This window comes from Diospyros lotus, chromosome 1 (assembly GCF_014633365.1).
Source record: "Diospyros lotus cultivar Yz01 chromosome 1, ASM1463336v1, whole genome shotgun sequence".
NCBI classification, from domain to species: Eukaryota; Viridiplantae; Streptophyta; class Magnoliopsida; order Ericales; family Ebenaceae; genus Diospyros; species Diospyros lotus.
This window is the reverse complement of record NC_068338.1, coordinates 52297791-52320942: the sequence shown is the minus strand read 5'-3', so window position 1 is coordinate 52320942 and position 23152 is coordinate 52297791. Positions and strand designations below refer to the sequence as shown.

At 39.4% G+C, this 23152-nt stretch overlaps 1 protein-coding gene across 3 annotated transcripts in view; it reads left to right on the top strand.

Moving 5' to 3' along the window:
- The window catches only part of LOC127809276 (5'-3' exoribonuclease 3-like), a 57947-nt gene that overhangs the window by 6000 nt on the left and 28795 nt on the right, over nt 1–23152 (top strand). For 2 of the 3 annotated variants that reach the window (XM_052348049.1, XM_052348040.1), the window contains exons 8-10: nt 14264–14428; nt 14607–14684; nt 17251–17328. In XM_052348049.1, the coding sequence (XP_052204009.1) occupies nt 14264–14428; nt 14607–14684; nt 17251–17328 (321 nt within the window). The remainder of the gene's footprint in view (nt 1–14263; nt 14429–14606; nt 14685–17250; nt 17329–23152) is intronic. The other variant, XM_052348044.1, reaches the window with a different exon arrangement.

Genomic DNA, 23152 nt, shown 5'->3' with positions numbered 1-23152 from the left:
GCTGGGTTTGGGGTTAGGGTTGGGTTTCGCAGCCGCCCCTCTAATATATAATATATTATATATATTTATATATTCGGTTCGATTTGGTTTAGTTACCCACACAACGGTTCAGTTTCTGTTCGGGTTTTGGTTTGGTTTTAGTGAAAATCATAACCAAACAATACCCATTGAAACAGTATTTGGTTTTTTCCCAAATCAAACCATTACCCAGTCAAACAGTTTTTAACTGCGTTGACTGATTCGGTTTCGATTCGGTTCCCCACGGTTTCGGTTGCAATTGCCATCCTTAATTGGAATAGTGCATCATTGCTATTATCAATGGGGGTTTGTAGCCTATTAGAAATATCACAATTTACTCAAAGGATAATTCAAGTAACGGTTGGATTTATCTCCTAATCTTATGGTTGGAAAATAAAGGGATAAGGTAGCAAACAGCTGTTACAGTTGTAAATGGCAGATTCTACGGAGACAATCAATGATGACTTTTGTATATGAGTTGTAATTGATGACTTTTGTATTATTTCTTTTTGTTTAAGATTCTTAAGCTGTAATTTATGAGGTTATAAATAGAAAATAAACCAAAGGGGCAAGGTGTCTTTGCTTGCTATTATTGTTTGTTGGTATTAGAGCCTTTTTTCTTGGAACCCTAATTTTTCCCACCGCCATCCTTAAGGCTTTTTGGTGTTGTTATAGCCTTCATTACTGTTCAAACCACTACCTACATCCACTAACCAAGACCAGCCTGCAGACTAGCCTTTGCCTACAACCACTGACCAAGACCAGCCTTTGCCTTTGCCTATAGCCACTGATCATGACAATGGCCTTTCTATGACCAGCTATTAGTCCTCCCCTATGCTAGCCTCACCGTTGAAATCTCTAAATCAACAAGAGACAAGGAAGCATAAGGAGCCTACACTTGTATACTCAAGAAGACCACAACCTAATTTGGACCAAGAGCTACTCACCAATTTCGACTCGACATTGGGTAATGATTCTTTGGAAACTGGTTGTTCTGACTTTTAGAACCCTACTGATCTTGAGTGGCCTATTGCATTGAGGAAGGGTACCTGTAAGTGTACTCAACCCCCTATTTCTCAATTTGTTTCCTCTCACCGGTTATCTTTATAGCATTTAGGCTTTCTTCCAAAACTTGACTCCATAACTATCCCAAGAATTGTTCATGAAGCGTTAAAAGATAAGAATTGGACTCTTGCTATGAGGGATGAAATGAATGCCCTAGAAAAAAACAAGACTTGGGAGGTGATTGATCAACCAAAAGGAAAAAGGTTAGTAGGTTGTAAATGGGTTTATACGCTCAAATACAAAGCTGATGGGTCATTGGAAAAGTATAAAGCTCGCTTAGTTGCAAAAGGCTATACTCAAACCTATGAGATCGACTATCAAGAAACTTTTGCTCGAATATTGTTAGAATTCTATTATCTCTTGCAGCTTGCTTTGACTGGAATTTGCAACAGTTTGATGTTAAAAATGCCTTCCTACATGGAGATTTAAAAGAAAAAGTCTTCATGGAATTACCACCAAGTTTTGATGATAAATTTGGGCCAAACAAAGTCTGCAAGATGAGGAAAGCTCTCTATGGACTAAAGTAGTTCCTTAGAGCATGGTTTGGTAGATTTATTGAAGCTACTATGGATGGGATATCGACAAAGCCAAGGAGATCATACTCTTTTCACCAAATACTCGAAGAAAGGTAAACTCACTATCCTCCTAGTATTTGTTGATGATATAATTGTAATTGGGAATGATGATATTGAAAAAGAAAAAATTGAAGATTTTGCTGGTTAAAGAGTTTGAAATTAAAAATTTGAGAAGATTGAGATATTTTTTAGGGATTGTAGTTGCCTACTTTAAATACGGCATATTTATTTCCCAAGGGAAATATGTTCTTGATTTGCTCAAAGAAACAAGGAAGCAATGATGTTGAGCTTCCAGTACTCTAATTGAGTAAAATCACAAATTGGGAGGACAAGAAGGCGGAGGTACTGTTGATAGAGGCCAATATCAAAGATTGGTAAGAAGGTTAATTTACCTATCACCTGATGTTGCCTACTCGTTAGGGGTTGTTAGCAGATTTATGCATGATCCTAGAGAAAAACATATCTAAGCTGTCCACAACATCTTATAGTATTTGAAAGCAACACTAGGGAGACGAATTTTGTTTAAAAGAAGTGGAAAAATTGACTATGGAAGCTTATTGTCACAAAATGAAAGGAAGGTTGAAATTTGGGCCAATTTTGCTGTGGAGTTTGAGCTGTTTCCTTTACTGCTATTAATTGTAACTTTTATATTTTTCAGCTGGTAGGCGTAAAGGGGGCTAGAATAGGACAAAATAATTTGTTATAGGAGATGTGATCTGCTGTGGCAGCACCTACGAGTCTACTATATAAACTATGGCAGCCTCTTGTAAATCTATCGAACATTTATATCAAAATCAGATTCCTATTCTCTCTACTTTCTCTCCTCCTCCCTTACTCTCTCTTCCAATCTCTTCTTCTTTCTTTCTACAGTTCTTTAGCAATTCCCTCTAATTCACACCGAATTAGGAGAGTTGTAGTTGTCACAACATAACTGTGACACTTGTACGGATGCTACCTATGCCGGATCATTGATAAATAGAAGATCTATTACATGTTATTGTATATTTCTTGGAGGAGTAAAAAACAACTAGTGGTATCCAGATCTAGGGCTAAGGCAGAACTAAGAGCAATGTCTCGTGTAATTTATGAGTTGTTATGGCTGAGAATTATTCTCAATGATTTGAGATCAAAGGAGCAAAACCTATGAGATTATATTGTGATAACAAGTCAGCAATAAGCATAGCACATAACCCAGTGCAGCATGATCAAACTTAACATATAGAGATTGATCGATATTTCATCAAAGAGAAACTAGGCAATGGCCTTATCTCCATACCATGTCTCTTCAAATAATCAATGGGTAGATGTCTTTACAAAAGGTCTTTCTACAATTAGATTTGAAGAAATTACATGCAAGAGAATGGAGAATATCCACTCACAAGGGGAGTGTTGAAAATATCACAATTCATTCAAAGGATAATTCAAGTAACAGTTGGATTTATCTCCTAATCTCATGACTGGAAAATAAAGGGATAAGGCAGTAGACATTTGTTACAGCTATAAATGACAGATTCTGTGGAGGCAATCAAGGATGACTTTTGTATATGAGTTGTAATTGATGACTTTTGTATTCTTTCTTTTTGTTTAAAATTTCTAAGCTATAATTTATGAGGTTATAAATAGAGAATAAACCAAAGGGGCAAGGTATATTTGCTTGTTACATAGCCAAAGAGTGCCTCAAAGGGGGACCTTTTGAGGGAACTATGGTAGTTAGAATTGTAGCACCACTAAGCAAGTGATAACCACTTATTCCAACTCTTAGGTTTTGAGAAACATACGCACGTGAGATCGGCTTCTAGACATTGATTCACTCGTTCGGTTTGCCCATCTGTTTCAGGGTGGTATGCGGTGTGCATTTGCAAACCAACCCTTAACTACTTGAACAATTCCCTCCAAAAATTACTAGTGAACGCCTTGTCCCTATCTAAAGTGATGGACACTAGTAGTTCATGCACTTTCACCACTGAGTCCAACCACCTAGCCACATAAGGGGCTGTAAAAGGGTGGGCTAGGTTTAGGAAATAATCGAATTTAGTGAACCTATCCACCACTACCATGATACTGTTCTTCCCTTTAGATCTTGGGAGCCCCTCCACAAAGTCCATGGATATTTGTTGCCATGCTTGTTTGGATTTCTCTAACACAAAGGCAATCACCTATTTTTCATCCCTAGCCAATAAAATAGCTGCCTCACCTTATTGTAAGTGACATTCAAACCCGAGTGTCCCCCAATGGGTGAGGCGTGCAAGACTTGTAGTATTCTTTTCTTGAGCTGAGTGTCATCCCCAATTACCAGCCTTCCCTTGTATTTCAATAACCCTGCCTTCAATGTCTACCCCTTATGCTCCTGCGGTCTAGTTGCCAACTAGGTCATAAGGTCCCTGGCTCATGATGTTTGCTCATAGCTATTCAACACTTCCTTGATCCAATCTGGGACTACCATTGAAATTGCTTAACACTCCCCCATTTCCTCCCTTCTCAACAATACATCAACCACTGTATTTTCCTTACCCTTCCTGTATTGGATGGTGTAACCCAATCCAAGCAACTTGGTTACTCCCTTCCTTTGTGGCTACGTGTGCAACCTCTGTTCCCCTAGGAACTTAAGGCTTTCGCGATCCATCTTGATGACAAATGGATTCCCCTCCAAATAATACCTCAATTTCTCAACTGCCATGAGTACTGCTATTAGCTCCTTGTCATAGATATACTTAGCCCCCAAGTGTTTGGGAGCTAAGGCTTGACTAAGGAAGGCTATAGACTTGCCTTCTTGAACTAACATAGCCCCCACTCTCGTGTCGCATGCATCTGTTTCTAGGATGAAGGGTTTGGTGAAATCCGACAAGGCTAATATAGGAGCTTGGGTCATAGCTCTCTTTAGAGAATTGAAGGCTGCCTTTGCCTTGTCACTCCATTCAAACCCATTCTTCTTAAGCAGCTTTGCCAAGGGCTTGCTGATCATCCCATAGCTCGTAATAAACTTTCTATAATAGCCTGTTAGCCCAAGAAAACCCCTAAACTCCTTAATGGTTGTGGGAGTTGGCCACTCTACCATGGCAATGACTTTCTTAGGGTTTGTAGTCACTCCTTCACCAGTGATAATGTGCCCTAGGTACTCCACCTTTCCCTTTGCAAAAGTACATTTAAACTTATTTACAAACAACCGATTAGATTTGAGGACTTGGAATGTGGTTTTGAGATGGTTCAAGTGTTGCTCCATGGTAGGGCTATGTGTCAGCAATTAGGGGTTTTCCTAAGTAACAAGAAACAACAACAAGAGTATTGTTTTTGTATTGGGAAAGATGACAACTGATATTGATGATTGATTATATATGTTTCCTAGATTGATTGACTGCATATATTGTTTCCTTAAAGTAAAATTGTATCTTCTAGATTAGTTTATGTTTCCTATCTTGGTTGTAACCTAAATTGTATAGATCTTAGGATTCTTTCATAAAGTTAGTTGCTTCCTAATCTTGTAAAGAAGCTTGTATAAATCAAGCTTTTCTTGTGAATAAAAAAGTGAGACAGTAAGGTTATTTTATTTTTTTTCCAAAACTTAACATTGTATTAGAGCCTTGGGGATTGTTTATGTTCTACAATTCTTTGGGATCTACGAAGCCTATCCTTACCAGTCTTCCCACCTTTCGTTTGTCATCCAAACCTTGGTCAAGAGATGTCTTCCGTCCAAGAACCTGCATCCGATACAACCAATTCCTGCCCTACCTTAGAAGTTCCAATTGCTGGAACTCAAAATAGGGCCTTGGGAGGAGAATTGCAAAGTCTCCAGGCAGCCTATCGTTTGAACGGGACAAACTACTTAAAGTGGTCACAGCTGATCCGGATCTTTCGTGGTCACAGCTGATCTGGATCTTTCTTAAAGAGAAGGGGAAACTTAGCCACTTGTTAGGAACAGGCCCAAAGAAGGTGTGATCCAGTATTTACAGCATGAGACGAGGAAGATTCCTTGGTAATGTCCTGGCTCTAGAATTCTATGGTTTCAGAGATCAGTGATACTGTCATGTTTTTTACCACAACCAAGGATATTTTGGAGGCCATAAACTTGACTTATTCCAAGGTTAAAGATACAGTCTAAATCTATGAAATACAGGCAAGGGTGGCAACAACCAAACAAGGCTCGAAGACCATCACGGAGTATGCAAATATGTTGCAAACTCTATGGCATGAGCTAGATCACTACCAATGTTTGAAGATGAAATGTATTGAGGATGCTACACTCCATAAGAGATTTGTTGAGAAGGAGCGGATATATGACTTCTTAGCTGGTCTCAACAGTGAATTTGATGCGGTCAGAGTGCAGATTCTTAGCAAGGAGGATTTACCTTCCTTGAATGAGGTACTCTCCTTAATAAGGGCAAAAGAAGGGAGAAGGGGTGTGATGCTAGAAGCTATCTCCGGTGAGAGTTCAGCCCTAGTGTCTTTAAAAACTCATAATCAAAACAAAGGCCCTAGGGATTAAAAGAAACTAGTGGATAGGGATTCTTTACAGTGTTCTAAAAATTGGCCTAGGTGGCCGTCGTGAATTTGGCCTAGTCAGCCTCCTAGGCGTCGGCCCGATAAATCGGCTGCTGGCGGCTCCTAGGCGGCGCCTAGCCACCTAGGACGCCTAATTTTTTACTTACCTCTCAGCCATCTCCCCCTTCTCTAGCCCAAGGCCGCCGCCGCCTCAATGCCCTTGATACCTCATCGCTACTAGGATGGCTGGGGCAGAGAAAGAGTAGCTTGGGAAGTACGAGTCCGTCTCTGTCCTCATGCAGAATGGGTAGTCTGTGAAGCTCATGATCGGTTGGGGAAGGTTCGTCTGGAGAGAGAGATAGGCGTTGTCGAGAATTAGATCCCAATTCAGGTCCAGACTGAGCAAATTGGACTCGACTCAGGGGTTGTAGACCCAGATGCCACCGATCTGGTTGTAGCACTTGAAGATCACCACTTGGTGGCCCTCCCACTTGAGCTCACGAGCTGCCATCAGGTGAGGATGGCTAGATATATATATATATATATACACACAATATATTTGTAAATCTGTTTATATATATATATTAACAGATAGATATATAAACATATATATATATAAGTTTTATCTATCTTTTTAACTTTGATTTATCTGAAAATAACATAAAATTATATTAAACTTTTTTAAAAAAAGCAATCCGCCTAGGCGCTAGGCCCCAATCTGGCACTTGACTAGCGCCTAATGCATTTTAGAACACTAATTTTTTATGGTGTACCTTTTGTAAAAAACCTAGAGAAGTGCTAGAAGCTCCATGGAAAGCCATCCAAGGGGGAACATCAAGGAGTCAAGTACATATAGCAACAACCAACAATCAGCAGCAACTTGAACCAAGAGGACTGGAGCATGGGGGAGAGTCTCTTGAACTCAACAAGGCAGAAATTGAAAGACTAAAATTTTTTTTGGGATCTCTAGACAAAAAGGCAAAGAAAGGTAGTTCTCTTGTTCTCACAGGTATTGCTTCCTCGACTTTTTCCCTACATGCTTCAGAAACTTTACACCAACATTGTTGGATCCTAGACTCGGGACTTCAGACCACATGACATCCCATCCACAATTGTTTACTTCCTATAATCCTTGTCCTAGCTCTAGAAAAATTACATGGCAGATGGCTCACTCATTACTATTGCTTGTCAAGGAGATATTCTTCTCAATGATCACCTAACCCTCAAGAATGTCTTTCATGTCCCCAAATTATTTGCTAATCTTATATCTGTTCAAAAACTTATTCGAGGATACTAATTGCAGTGTATCTTTTTATTCTAATGTTTGTGAGATACAGGAACAAGGCAAGAATAGGATGGTTGGGCTTGCTAGGGTTAGAAAGGGGCTTTATTACCTCAAGGAATTAGTAGGGCTGGACAAGAAGGATTCTTTTCCTCCTATGTCATGCCTAGCTCAGTCTAACGAGGATAAGATGTGGTTACAACATTATAGAATGGGTCATCCCTTCTTTCTTATTCTCAAATTAATGTTTCCTAATTTAGCTAAAGGTCTTGATTTTAGTCACTTTCATTGTGCTGATTGTGAACTTGCTAAACATAAAAGGGTTTCTTTCCCTCTTTCTAATAAGATGACTGATTTCGCCTTCTCTTTAATCCATAGTGACATTTGGGGTCAATCAAGTGTTTCCAATATTTTTGGGGTAAGATGGTTTGTCTTATTTGTTGATGATTGTACTAGAGTGGTGTGGTTATATTTGTTAAAAGCCAAGTCAGAAGTAAGCCATGTTTTTCTCAATTTTTACAACATGGTTAAAACTCAATTTGGGGTAAATGTAAAACAGTTTAGATCTGATAATGCTAGAGATTTCTTCAATCACACATTATCCGCTTTCTTTCAACAAAAAGGTATTATTCATGAGTCTTCTTGCCCTTACATCCCTCAACAAAATGGGGTGGCCGAGAGAAAAATGGGTCTTCTTTTAGCTATTATTCGAGCACTTCTTTTTCACCATAATGTCCCTCAACATTATTGGGGAGAAGCAACCCTAATTGCCACCGTCACTTTTATCAACAGATTGCCAACTAAAATCCTAGAATCTCAAAGTCCTATTCAACTATTGATGAGTCATTTTCTTGTCTTCCATGTGACTAGTAATTGGTAGTCCAAGATATTTGGGTGCACGGCCTATGTTTATATTCTAACAGCCAATAGAGAGAAACTAGATCCTCGTGCCTTAAAATGTGTATTTATTGGATATTCATCTACACAAAAAGGTTATCGATGCTATCATCCTCCTCCAAAGAAATATTTTGTATTTGCTGATGTTACATTTGTTGAAAATGAGTCGTACTTCAGATCATGAACTATTTTAGAACAAAATTGGACCTTGATTAATAGGGATTCCTCCTTTTTTCCTGACCCTAATATGCTATCCTTGAACCCATCTCCTAAATGGAAGGACTCGACAAACATGACACCTGAGAAAGCTTCACCTTCTACTCCTTGGCCTATGCATGTATGCTTAAGGAGGAAGAAAACCGAATCTAGTCCTATGCAAGCTCCTGCATCCTTTACAAGTCCTATATGTCCTACGGTCTCTACAAGCAGGAATAACATTGACAATCCTACCTTTTAGAGTCATCGCTAGTTATTCCTGCAACTAATTCTCTTGATATTACTCATATGAGCTCTACAAAACCTATTGAAGCTACTGCAGCTAGATACCTATGACCTTGATTGGCCTATTGCTCTAAGAAAAGGGAAAAGAACTTGTACCAAACATCCGTTACACCTATTTCTTTCCTTTATTAAGCTGTCTCCTACCCATAAAGTCTTTCTTACCAGCCTACATACCATCCCTATTCCAAAAAGTTTTTCTGAAGCTATAGGGAATAAGAATTGGAAGGATGCCATGGAAGCTGAGATGGTAGCCTTGGAAAAAAACCAAACTTGGGAAGTGATAAAATTGCTTAAAGGAAAACATCCAGTAGGTTGTAAATGGGTCTATACTATGAAATATAGGTCTGATGGATCTCTAGATTGGTACAAAGCAAGATTGTGTCAAGCCTCGAGAAAGAGGCTTGGGTTTAACTAGTTGAAAAGAGAAAGAGAGGGAGAGATCAGATAGAGAATTTTGGAGGGAAAGTGAGAAAAGAGATTGGAGAGAAAATTAGAGGGAAAGAATTCAATTCTCATTCCAAGATTGATTCTCGTCCTCCCGCTAAACAGCCTTATATAGGCGCTTCCTCGTGGTTTACATGAACCCGAGGATGTTATGATAAACCTACTAACAGAATCAGTTATTTCCCTCCCATTCTACAACTGAAATTTAAAATGCAAATGAAAATTACAATGCAGTCCCTGGGGTTGTGACATTCTCCCCCCCTTCAATTACATTCTTATCCTCAAGAATCCTTCACAGTTGGCCGACCACTTGTGGAAATCTTGTTAGCAATTCGGGTAGGTATTCCCATGTAGTATGGTCTGGTTGTAATTCTAACCATTGGACTAGAACTTCTCTTAGGGGTGCTGCTCCCTAATATACTACCCTCTTGTCTAAATGGCCCACGTCTCTAGGGTCTCTTCAAGCTCATCCTCTGCTGTCGGTAGTTGTTGGCTACTGGTAGCCCTTGGGTCAAGGGATTTCTTGAGAAGTGACACGTGGAACATCGGTGCATGTTGATTCCTTCATGTAACCTTAGCTTGTAGGCTACCTTTCTCATTTTAGCTTCAATGATATAGGGCCCAAAGTACTTAGGACTGAGCTTTGATGTCAGACTAGAAGTGAATGTTTTCTGCAAGGACCTTCTAACTTTAAGGAACACCTTGTCTCTGATCTCAAAAGTCCTGTCACTCCTCTTCCTGTCGGCTACTTGTTTCTTCCGGTTTTGAACACCAGCCAATTCTTTATTCAGAACATAAAGCATATCCTTCCTTTGTTGTAGGTACTGCTCTATGTCCGCTAAGCTAGAGGAAGTGCTAGCTATAGCCGGCAGTAAAGGGGGTTTGTATCCAAATACAGCCTCGAAAGGACTTCTCTTGATGGCACTATGAAAACAAGAGTTGTACCACCACTAGGCTAGCGGCAGCCGCTGATTCCAACTTTTGGGCCTTGTAAAACACATGCACCTTAGGTATGCTTCTAAACATTGGTTGACCCTCTCTGTTTAGCCATCGATTTGAGGGTGGTAGGCAGTAGACAACTGCAATCCAATTCCTAGCTTCTTGAACAATTCTTGCTAGAAATTACTAGTGAATATTTTATCCCTGTCAGATTCTATTGTTTTAGGGACCCCGTGTAGCTTTCCCACTAAATCCAAGAAAATTCTAGCCACCTCTTGGCCTGAGAAGGGGTGTGTGAGGCTGATAAAATGCCCAAATTTTGTTAGTTTGTCCACCACCACTAGAATCACGTCTTTACTTTCAGATTTTGGTAACCCTTCCACAAAATCCATAGATATACCTTCCCATGCCTGTTCTGGAACTTCCAAAGGCTACAACATGCCTGGGTATGACACTTGCTCGTGCTTACATCTTTGACATGTCTCGTAGGCTAACACAAATTCTACGACTTCTTGCTTTTGTTTTGGCCAATAGAACACTTGTCGGACCTTGTGGTAGGTAGCCCAGATCTCGGAGTGCCCCCTATTGGTGAGCAATGCAATGATCGCAATATTTTTCTTTCAACCCTTTATCATCTCTCACCACTAGTCTACCCTGAAATCTAATGAGGCTGTGGGACATTGAGTGGCCTTTCTCATTTGCGTTTTGTACTGCCAATTGGGTTAAGAGTTCTTTCACCCACTTTGTATTCTCGTAGCTTTGTACCACTTCTTTCATCCATTTAGGCACCACTGCTGTGATTGTGTGGCATTAGCCCTCCCTGTCTCTTATCTTCCCTTCTAGATAGGGCATCCGATGCTATATTCTCCTTCCCATTTCGATAGAGTATGGAATAATCCAGTCCCATGAGCTTGGATACCCCTTTCTTCTGTAGCTGAGACTGTAACCTTTGTTGTGACAGGAATCTGAGACTTTCATGATTTGTTTTAATCACAAATGGGTTGCCTTCTAAATAGTGCCTCCATTTTTCAACAGCCTTCAACATTGCTAGCAGCTTCTTCTCATACACACTCCACCCCAAGTGCTTAGGTCCCAGAGCTTGATTGATATAGGCTATAAGTCGTCCCTCCTGCATCAATACAACCCCTATTCCTTTGTCACAAGCATCCGTCTCCATTGTGAATTGTTTGGAGAAATCGGGTAGGGCTAATACTGGTGCTTTGGTCATTGTTGTTTTGAGAGTTAGGAAGGTTGCTTCTGCTTGGGGATTCCAATGAAACCCATCTTTCTTAAATAGATCTGTCAGAGGCTTGCTAATTACCCTGTAGTGCCTTATAAATTTTCGATAATAGCCTGTTAATCCCAAGAATCCCCTCAGTTCTCTTACAGATCTAGGTCTTGGCCACTCCACCATTGCTGTGACCTTGCTGGGGTCTGTTTTAACCCCTTCCTCTGAAATAATGTGCCCCAAATATCCCACCTCATTCCTGGGAAAAATACACTTAGATAGCTTGAAATACAACTGGTTTGATCTAAGGATTTCAAATGTGGTTTGAAGGTGGGTTAGGTGTTGTTCCAAGTTTGGGCTATAGATGAGTATATCGTCAAAAAACACTAGGATAAACTTTCGAAGGTAGAGAGCAAAAACTTGGTTCATGAGTGCTTGAAAGGTAGTAGGAGCATTAGTAAGACCGAAGGGCATGACTACAAATTCATATAGTCCTTGGTGGGTTCGAAAGGCTATTTTGGGAATATCAGTGGGTTTCATCTGGATTTGATGATAACTGGATCGGAGGTCTAGCTTAGAGAAAATTTTTGCTCCTGCCAACTCATCCAACAATTCGTCTATAAGGGGAATAGGGAATTTGTTCTTGATGGTGTGAGAATTGAGTTGACGGTAGTCAACACAAAATCTCCACGAGCCATCCTTCTTTTTAACCAACAACACGGGTGATGCGAAAGAGCTTTGGCTGGGTTGTATAAAGGAAGTGGCTAACATGTTGGAAATTTGTTTCTCAATCTCAGCCTTTTGGGTGGGTGAATAACAGTATGGTCGAATGTTTACTGGTGAGGTTTGAGGGGAATGGCATGGCCTGACTATTACCGGTTTCTGTAATCGCCGATCTCCGATTAGCTTCCAGAAAACGATCAGCTGCTCTACTCAATCAATTCCGCCGAGAATCGTTTGAATCGGTTATCAAAATTGCACAAACCATAGCTGAAGAACAATTGCTCTGATACCATTTGTCACAAATCTAGGGTTTGTGATAGGTTAAAAGAGGAATTAGAAGGAATTGAGGGAGGGAATTAAGGGAGAACAATATAGAGAAGAAGATTTAGGGGGAAATGAGAGAAAGAGAGGGAGATTTGGAGGGAGATTGAGAGAAAATTGTAGAGAGAGAATTAAGATCTTTGTTTATCAATTCAAGCATGAGCCATCCCATCTATTTATAGCAGCCTTTTATAAGCATATCAGACTCCTAACAGCATCCCAACTCACCCATGTGCTCCAAATCAATTACTAAAATATCTCCTAACAATTTTCATAAGTCTATTACTATATTACTCCTTTAATGTTCCTTGGGTCATGACACAGACGTGGTCGAAGAATTCAACAAGTTGCGACAAGAAGGCTTTGTCGTGGACTATTTGGTCAAATTTGAAGCATTAAAGTCGTTGATGATCATTTATCATCCGACTTTGAATGAGTCCTACTTCATATCTAGCTTTATTAGTGGCCTAAAAAAGGAGTTGAGGCCAGCAGTGAAGATGATGCAGCCTGCTATGGTCAAGCAAGCTGCTGAGAAAGCTAGGCTACTAGAATTAGCATTGGAAGCAATTTTTAGAAAGCACCAGCTCCTAACCAAAATTTATCCTGCAAACTGTCTGCAGTTGGAAGGCAATCCTTGGACTACAACCTCAGGAATGCACCAAGGAAATCTGCAGCCTAGGGTTTATACTAACCCTAATTCAGCCAAATCTCTTTTGGTGGAACAAAAGAGACAGTTAGGGCTGTGTTACTGCTGTGGAGAAAAATTTAGCCCAGGCCACCAGTGCAGAAAACAGCTATTATATTTGGAAGGACTAGAGGAAGGAAAAGAAGAAGAGCAAGCGGGGATTGGATGAGGAACAGTGGCCAAGTGTTGTAGTTTCTTGAGGCCAAGAAACCTCTCAAGGAAGGGGGAATTGTCACGACCCCAAGGGTATATTAGGCATAGTATATTACATGTATTAGTTAGTTATTGTACTTGCTGCTTCCCTTGTTTGTACCTTTCAGTTATATTGTAACTGAAAGGAGAGAATAGCCTATAAATAGGCTCGAGTAGTTAGAGAATCTGTGTGGAATGATATTTGAATTTCAGGCTTCCCTCTCATCAATTCTCTCAATTTCCTTTTTGATTTCTCTATTCTTCCCTCTCAATTCTGTCTATTATCCCTCTCCTTTTGCTAATTCTCCCTATCTTGCTGATCTATCTCCCCCGATTTCTCCCAAGTTCCATTCTAAACACTAGGTTAACCCTAGGTACATGACATAAATTAGGAGGAAGTGTTATCATAATGTTATTGTTTTAAACATATAATGTAATAGTATCAAATAAATAATATACTTTTTATCATATAATTATAGTCGCAAATGATAATTATAGCATTATCATGATCAATAAGACATTATAAAAGAAGTATATACGTTGTTATAATAACATAATTTGTAATTTTAAAAATAAGAGTATTAAATTGGATGTTAATTTTATAACAATAGTGGATATTTATATATTATTATGCTCTTATGTTTTATATTACATCACTGTCATTTTTTTCAATTTTATAGATAAATGTAGTATGAAAATATGTCTGTCCAAGTTTGGGGATGATTTGGCAAATTAATCCTTATCCTATAAAGCCTTTATCATGAGAGATGGTACCCTAATGCTCATATTAATATATATCCCATGTGCATGTTATGTGAGGGTAGATCTGGCGAATATTTGCTCAGACCATAAGTTACGGATTTTTATTTTAATTTTGTAACTGTGGTGAACTTTTGTTCTTTACTGCTCTGTTTCAGTTTCTCCATGTATGGGTACTCAGGGACTATCTAGCATATGAGTTGAGAATACCAGATCCAACAGTAACAGCAGATTTGGAACGCCTAATTGATGATTTTGTCTTCATGTGTATGTTTGTTGGAAATGACTTTCTACCTCATGTGCCGTCTTTGGAGATATCTCAGGTGCGCATTGTTAACACTGGCTAAATCCAGTTGATCTACTACAAGAGTAATAGGGGTATTGCTATTTGTGAAATTTATTTATTTTTAGTTAATATTGATTTTACTTTGTCTACTCTGCAATTTTGTTGTATTCTTTTAATTTAGTAGTGTTGGCTAAATGTGTCCCTTTTGGTAATAGGGGGCCATCGATCTAATAATGGTTGTCTACAAGAAGGAATTTGTTAAAATGGGCGGCTATCTGACTAATTCATTTGAGGTATATCAACTAAAATTTTTATGGCCATTTCATCTTATCAATTTTATTATCTAGTCTCACACATGTTAAGTCCTGGCATGACAGCATGTGCTCAAACTTCATTTTTTATTTTCTATAGAACATTCGTTCTAAATTATTTGTTTTCTTGTATGAATAGTTCCCCATATTTTTAATTGTGTGGCTATCTGACTAATTCATTTGAGGTATATCAACTAAAATTTTTATGGCCATTTCATCTTATCAATTTTATTATCTAGTCTCACAGCATGTGCTCAAACTTCATTTTTTATTTTCTATAGAACATTATTCTAAATTATTTGTTTTCTTGTATGAATAGTTCCCCGTATTTTTAATTGTGCTATGCTCTCTTAACTTCCAGACATAACTTTTTCGACCATTTATTTAGTAATAAATCAGCAGAACAAGATGAATGTAGGAAGAAGAAAAACATTAAGTAGAAGAGGATAGGAAGAATTGAAAAAGATGAATCCAAATTATTTATTTGAATCGAGAAAGAATAATTCCAATTATTTATTGAAATAATCAAAATTTCCAAATTATTTATGCTAATTAAACTTAGAGTTCAAAATAAAGTAGGAGCAACAACTTCAAATTCCTAATACTCCAAAATCCCTATATTGCTAAAACTTTTCTCAACTAAAATTATGAAGTTCTGAATAATTATGTTGAGTTGTATATAGAGATAATTGTTATGTTTGTATATTACACTTAGGATTAGCATTATGTCATGGGTTATGTCATGGCTTATGTCATGACCCATTGTCCATTTAGTATTTGTATATATAGTGTACAATCTATTAGTTTGTAAGATAATATAAATTTCTCTCTTTCTAAGCTTCTCTTAGGTTTTTCTCCCATAATTATTTTCTTACAAATTAAAATTCTTGATCTCCATCATTTGCCCTAGTTGAGTATAACTCTCCTCCAGAGTATTGAAGTGATACTATAACTTGAACTATCCCAGATGGGAACAGTAGATATTTCTTAAACAGATCATTAAGGTATCAATATCTCAACCACGATGAGAAAATGGGATTCAATCAAATCCTCTAGCAGTAGCTTGACTGCTAGGTGATAATTATGGCATCAAGAAATTGCTAGAAGATGTTCTGCTATGTTTGTGTCTAACAAAGAAATGGTGCCTGTCAATGCAGAGCTTTTCTCAGCCTTTTGATCATGCTGGTTTAGTGAAGATTTGTGGCAAGTGAGCAGGGTGGGGTATGCAAGGAGATGGTTCTGCATTTATGTGGAATTGCATTGGCTGTGGCAGATTGGAGTTTGATCTGATACCAAAATTGATAAAGCATGTATAGGAGGAGGAGAAGGAGAAAACGGAGAGTAGAAGGAGAAGAAATAACAATAAGGGGAGGAGGTTTGACGGAAGAAAAAGGAAAAAAAAAAAAAAAGAAGAAGAATTAGAAAAGAGAGGAAGAATCAAGAAATGAAAAATCCAAATTATGCATTCAATAATCAATAATCCAAATAAAAGTAAGAAATAAATTTAGAATTTAAATTGAAGTAGGAACAAAAACTTAAAATTCCTAAAGGGTGTCCCTAATGCATGGAGATCACCTCTTTATGAGGATCAAGGGAGGTTCAGTTTTGTACACAGCCTTACCCTTTTTGTGCAAAGAGACTGTTTCTACAACTTGAGCCCATGACCTTCCAGTCCCTAAGGTTTGTTATTCAGCAGGGGATTTCAAGGCGAATTATTCCTTGCATCATTGCTTGACTTGGTAGTCAATGTGAACTATCAAGCGGGTTGTTCTTTTGGTCTTGGCTTTTACTTGTACATGGTGCGTACTTGAGTCCGCTTTGGTGCTCTTTAATGAATTTTCTTACCCTTCCGTATACAGTAATCAGAATAAAGGCCCTGAGTTACTTCCTCTTTTTAACTTTGGGTTCTTGTTTGTGAATCTTGAGAACTTTCAGCGAGACAGCATGGTATGTTCCCTAGCCCTAGATCTGGTTATAGGTCCTGAAACAGAATAATCAGAAAAAGAAGTTGCTGAATGCTTCTGTGATCTTCTCCCTTTCTGACCTATTTTGACTTGAAACTTTGGGCTCATCACAAGAGAACCCAATGATATCCTTGAGTATGTACTCAATTTTTTTTTTAAAATTACTGCATAAAAATGTTTGCTCCCCTCTGAACTGCATATATATACTTACAGGAAAGTTGAGGAATAACTGCTATCTTAGAAGAAATAACTGCCATCTTAGAACTAGGAACTGCTTCCTAGAGAATAGCAGATCTAGACAAATTGAAATACTAATAACTGACGTAACCAACAGAAAAAGAGAGAAAATAAACTGACAAAAGAAAACAGAACATAGCTGAATATTTTAAACATAATATTAGGACACTTAGCCCTGCCCTAAGCCTTATTCTTTCCATGAGCAAACCGTTTGTGGACTCTGCCATTAAATGGATGCACTTTGACTGAATCTGACTGATCTACTTGCTGTCCCATAACACAGCAGCAGCATACATTTACTTCTCAAATTACGTTCTATTGTGACTCTTTATTTGCTTAATTTGTAGGTAAATTTGGAACGTGTGGAGCACTTTGTACAAGCTGTCGGTTCTCATGAGAGTGCAATTTTCAGAAAACGTAGTCAGGTTTCTGGAGAATTTATGCACCATGTTCTGCTTTGATTGAAACCGGTTCTGATATATATATATATATATTTGCATGTGGAATTTGAAAGAACTTTATTTTTTTCTACATTATTTCTGGAAATTTGACCCATTCAAACCAAATTTGCTCGACAACCATGTTCACTAACAAGAACATTGCCCTTGGTTTATTTTTTTAACCTTTGTCATTAGAAAAGTGAGGGCTCTTGGAGACACATAAACCTCAGATTCTATAGTTGTTGTACAATGAACAACAACTATAGATTCTGTAGCATTAGACAACTGGTAGCCCATGGCTAGTAACTAACTAACTATAGCAGCAATTACAACAGTAAAAGTAAAAAATTGAAAATATTGTAACCCATGGTCCCTCTCGTGACAATTTTTCCCTCCTTTACCAATATCTCGTCCTCAAGAAATGCTGGGGCTGGCAGACCTCGGAAATTGCTTGAGCAGGTCAGGTAGGTACTCCCAAGTACTGCTATCTGTTGAGTTGTGCTGCCATTTCACCAAGACCTAAATAAGAGAAGCCTCTTGCTTGTATATCACCCTTCTCTCTAGTATGGCCTCAGGTTCCACCTTTTGGTTGACCTCTTTAGGAAGAATAGGTAGTGTAACACTCACTAGTTTTGCGCCCACTAACCTCTTTAAGAGGGAAACATGCAATATAGGGTGGATTTGTGATTCTTCTGGGAGCTGTAGACGATATGCTACCCTTCCCACCTTAACCATAATGGGAAATAATCCATAATACTTAGGGCTAAGTTTAGACACTTTCCCTTGAGTAATGGACCTTAAATGAGGGTACCTCAGTCTCAAATACACCTCTTCCCCAACTGCAATTTCATTCTCACTTCTTCTTCTATCAACGAATTGTTTCATTCTATTCTTCAACTGTTGTCACATTAGTTCCTCCCCCCACAACAAGCAGAACAGGTGGTTTGTACCCGAAGAGGGCCTCAAATGGGGACATTTTAAGCGAGATCTTGCGATTAGTGTTATACCACCATTGAGCCAAAAACAACCACCTATGCCACCATTTCAGTTGTAGAAAGCAAATATACCTTAAGTAGGTCTCTAGGATTTGGTTCACCCCTTCGGTTTGCCCATCAGATTGGGGATGATAGGTTGTGAATATGTTTAATTTGGTCCCCATAGCCTTCATAAGCTCCTGCCACATCAAACTAGTGAAGATCCTATCCCGATCTGAGATGGACTTGGGGGGGTCCCATGTAGTTTCACCACTTGATCCAAGAAGGCTCTAGCCATCTCTTGAGTTGTATAAGGATGAGTCAACCTATAAAGTGAGCAAACTTACTTAGTTGGTCCACCACCACCAATATACTATCCTTACCCTCTGATTTTGGCAACCCCTCTACAAAGTCTATGGACGCACTAGACCATGCTTGGTTGGGGATAGGTAGAGGTTGCAATAGCCCTGGGTAAGGCACTGTTTCAAACTTACACCTCTTGCAGGTGTCACAAGCTAGCACAAATTCCTTAACTTCTATCTTCATTCTAGGCCAATGAAATAATTGCCTAATTTGCAGATAGGTATTTTGAACTCTTGAGTGCCCTCCCAAGGGAGACTCGTGTAGGGCTTGCATTATCTTCCTCTTGAGATCTACATTGGTTCCAATTGCCATTCTTCCCTAATATCTCAACATACCCCCCACCAAAGTATATCCATTAGCCTCATTGACCCCCACAACCAATCTTTCCAACAGCTCCTTTACCTTCTCATCATCTTCATAGTTGTTTACCACCTCTTGGTACCACTCAAGGACCACCATATTTATAGCTGTTGAATTGCCTTCTTCATGGCACCTGGAGAGAGCATCAGTTGTTATATTCTCCTTGCACTTTCTATATTGTATGGTATAATTCAAACCCATCAATTTGGCTATTCCCTTCTTTTGCAAACGAGTTTGTAGTTTCTGTTGTAACAAAAACTTCAAACTTTCATGATTTGTTTTGATTATAAACCTACCCCTTTCCAAATAATGCCTCCACTTGTCAACTGCCATCAAAACAGCTATAAATTCCTTCTCATATATGCTGAGCCCCATGTGTTTAGGGCTCAAGACCTGGCTTAGGAATGCCAATGGTCTTCCTTCCTGCATTAACATTGCCCCAATACCTGTCCCACATGCATTTGTTTCCAAAACAAAGGGCTTGCTAAAATCAGGCAGCCCTAGGACATGAACCCTGCTCATATCCCCTTTTAGCTTCTCAAAAGTTGCCTCTACTTCTAATCCCCAACTGAAATCCCCCCTTAAAAAATATCTGTTAGGGATTTGTTGATGACCCCATAGCCCCTCACAAACCGGCGGTAGTACTCGGTTAACCCTAGAAATCCCCTTAAAGCCTTCACCGTGGTAGGTCTTGCCCAAGACACCATGGCCTCTACTTTTCTTGGGTCTGTACTAATCCCATCCCTTGATATGATATGCCCCAAATACTCCATCTACCCTTGACCAAAAGCACACTTAGACTTCTTAATAAAAAGTTGGTTAGACTTGAGGATCTCAAAGATGGTCCTTAGGTGAGCCAAATATTGTTCAAAGGTAGGGCTATAGATAAGTATATCATCAAAGAATACAAGTATAAATTTTCGAAGATAGGGTTAAAAAATTTTGTTTATAAGGGACTGAAAAGTGGTTGGGGCATTGGTAACCCCAAATAGCATTACCAAAAATTCAAAATGCCCATGGTGTGTTCTAAAGACTATCTTATGTATATCCCCGAGCTTCATTCTGATTTAGTGATAGCCCGAGCGTAGGTCAAGCTTAGAAAAGAATTTGGCATGGTGTAGCTCGTCCATAAGGTCTTCCACAAGGGGTATGGGGAATTTATCCTTGATGATCATGGCATTAAGTTGGTGATAATCCACACAAAACTGCCATGATCCATCTTTTTTTCTTGACTAATAGGACTAGAGAAGCAAAAGGGCTTTGGGTAGGTCTAATGATAGATTGTTATAACATTTTCCCAACCATTTTCTCAATCTGAGTCTTTTGGATTGGGGTTAAACAGTAGGATCTAATGTTGATAGGCTCAATATTAGGCTTTAGGTTAATAGCATAGTCAAACATTCTGGTAGGAGTGAGGGTTGTGGGTTCAATAAAAAGATCCTTAGACTCTTCCAACAATTTATTAATGAAATCTAAATGGTGTACCTAATCATGCATTCCCTGGGGCATGCTGACTATCAGGTAGAATTCTCCTTGTACTTCCTTGTTGCCATGGCCCTCCTCTATGGCCACAATAGAGAATAGTTGTGCTAGCTGATTCCACTTGCCCTTGAATGCCCTCCGCAACCTTTCCCAGTGATCATTTTGCATGTTCCAACTTCTTTTCCCCTTGTTAACGTCATCTTCCTTCCTTCTCTCGCAAATATGATTTCCATTCGATTAGAATCAAAACTAATGGGACTTAACCCCTTCATCCAATCTACTCCAAGAACTACATCACAACCCCCCAACTGTAGTAGTCTTAGATCTGCCTCAAACCTTTCCCCCTGCATTTCCCAACAAAAGCCATTGCAGGCTATTTGCTTACCACCCAGTTCCCATTGGCCATTGTCACACTCAAGGGTGGTGTTCTCGTGAGTTGACATCTTTTGGTAGTGCTCTCATCAAGAAAGTTGTGGGTGCTCCTACTACCAATTAGGATCATAAGGTTGCAGCCCTTAACTTGACCCTCTACCTTAAAGATTTTATTGTTGACTACTCCTTTCAAGGCATGAATTAAGATCTCTCCATTGTCCTCCTCTCCAATCTCTTCGCAGTCTCCCTCCTTTGCATCCTCCTATACTTCTTCATCCTCACTTTCCAACAGTAAGATTTGTCTCTTGCATTGATGTCCAAGATGATTTTTATCCCCACATCGGTAGCAAAGACTAGCTAGTCTCCTTTGCTCAATTAGTTTTCCTCCATATGGGGTTGAACTTGATCCAACCACGTTTTCCACCCCATTATTCCCCTTCACCATATCCCAGTTATAGCTCCTTCCTCCTAAATTGGATGTCCCTAGAACCATCCCCTTCTATTGCAGTCTTTGCTTCTTCATTAAAGCTTTCACAACCATCTCTCATAGCCGAGCACTCTCAGATGCCTGCTCCACTGTTCAGGGCCTCATCATTTTAACCATGGGTCGAAGCTCCTCACTAAGTCCACTCATGAAGCTTAACACAAAGTAGCTTCCGAGGGGTGGGGGATTATGGTTGATCAAAAGGGATCTCTACTCTTCAAACCTCCGTAAGTAGGCTCCTACATCCCCAATCTATCTGAGCTTGTTGAATTCTTCTATAACGTCCATCATACTCCTTTCCCCAACACGCTCACATAGTTTTTTAGAGAATTCCTCCCAAGTATAGTCTTCTCTCACTACGAGGCACCCTTGAAACCATGCATCCACTACTTCATTGAAGTATGCAATGGCTAAGGATACTCTGCACCCTCGGGATGTTATACCAATTGAACATTCTCTCACACTTCCTCAACCACCACTTGGGATTAATTCCCTCAAACACAGGAATCTCCATTCGGGGCATGGGAAACCCCGGATGATGGGGATTGGTTTGATTGCTCCTTCCTATGTCCATCATCCCTTCTAATTCCTCCTCTGGATCTACCTCAATTTCAAAGGTTCCGTTCACCCTATTCATCCTATTCCCCTGTAAAATTGGTTCAGTCCTCTCTCCAGGGGAAAAATTAGGAAAGACCTTTACTGAATACCAACAAGTAAACGTCACCATGAATTGTTGTATTTGGGGCCCCATTTCTTCTCGCATCCACGCGAGTGATCCATCCAACCTCCGCTCCAGCCCTTCAATCGAACTCTTCATCTTGCGATCCATTGCCATGATCGTTTCATGATTCCGGGTGGTATTGATCTCCAGTTGATCAACTCTGTTTTGGAATTCCATCATAGTCTAGCTGACTTATTGCAGCTGCGACTCAAAATTCTTCATGCGGGTTCTCTCTGTCATCCATCCAGTCCCAAACAGAGCTTCGACCGAGAATTGTTGCTCTGATACCGATCTGTCATGACTTAAGCCTGACGAAGTTCTTCTTCCTAATCCAGTTTGAATTAGGAAGCCACTTGCAAGAATAGAGAATAGAGAAGGATAATGAAGAGGAGAGGAAAAGAGTAAAGAATAAAAGAGAAAGGGAGAGAAGATGGGAGAGATAGAGATTAGAATTTCTTTTCAATATTTCAATAATCCATTCATGAGGGGATTGAGAAGTTTATACAAGGCGTTGAAGGGGAAGATTCCCCCTACAACCCCTACACGGTTGTAACAACCTGCCTCTACCCCTAACCTCTTGCACATGGCAGCCCATGGCTAGTAACTAACTAACTATAACAGCAATTACAGCAGTAAAAGTAAAAAATTAAAAAATACTGTAACCCATGGTCCCTCTCGTGACACCACCAAAAAGCTTCATTGCTGGAGGGGTTTCTGTAACATGAAAACCAAATAGAATTTAGTTAACCATTCCTATACAAAATCCAACCATTGGATTATATATCAGCAGCCACTGGCTAAGCAAATAGATAAATAAAAAAGATTGGCTTGGCTTAGATGTCATTATTTTGCTCCATGTTGTCAATGGGCAGTCCTTGAAGAGTTCAGAGTTCTATACCAACACTGTGGCCTTTTTACTTGGATGTACTCATAATCTATCAAGTTTGAGTTGAATCCTGGGGATAAGTAGGAAATGCTACCCGACAGAAACATTGCTCAATTAAAATTGGGTTTTATTATCTGAAGGAGTTGATGCATGCCAGGTATCTGTGA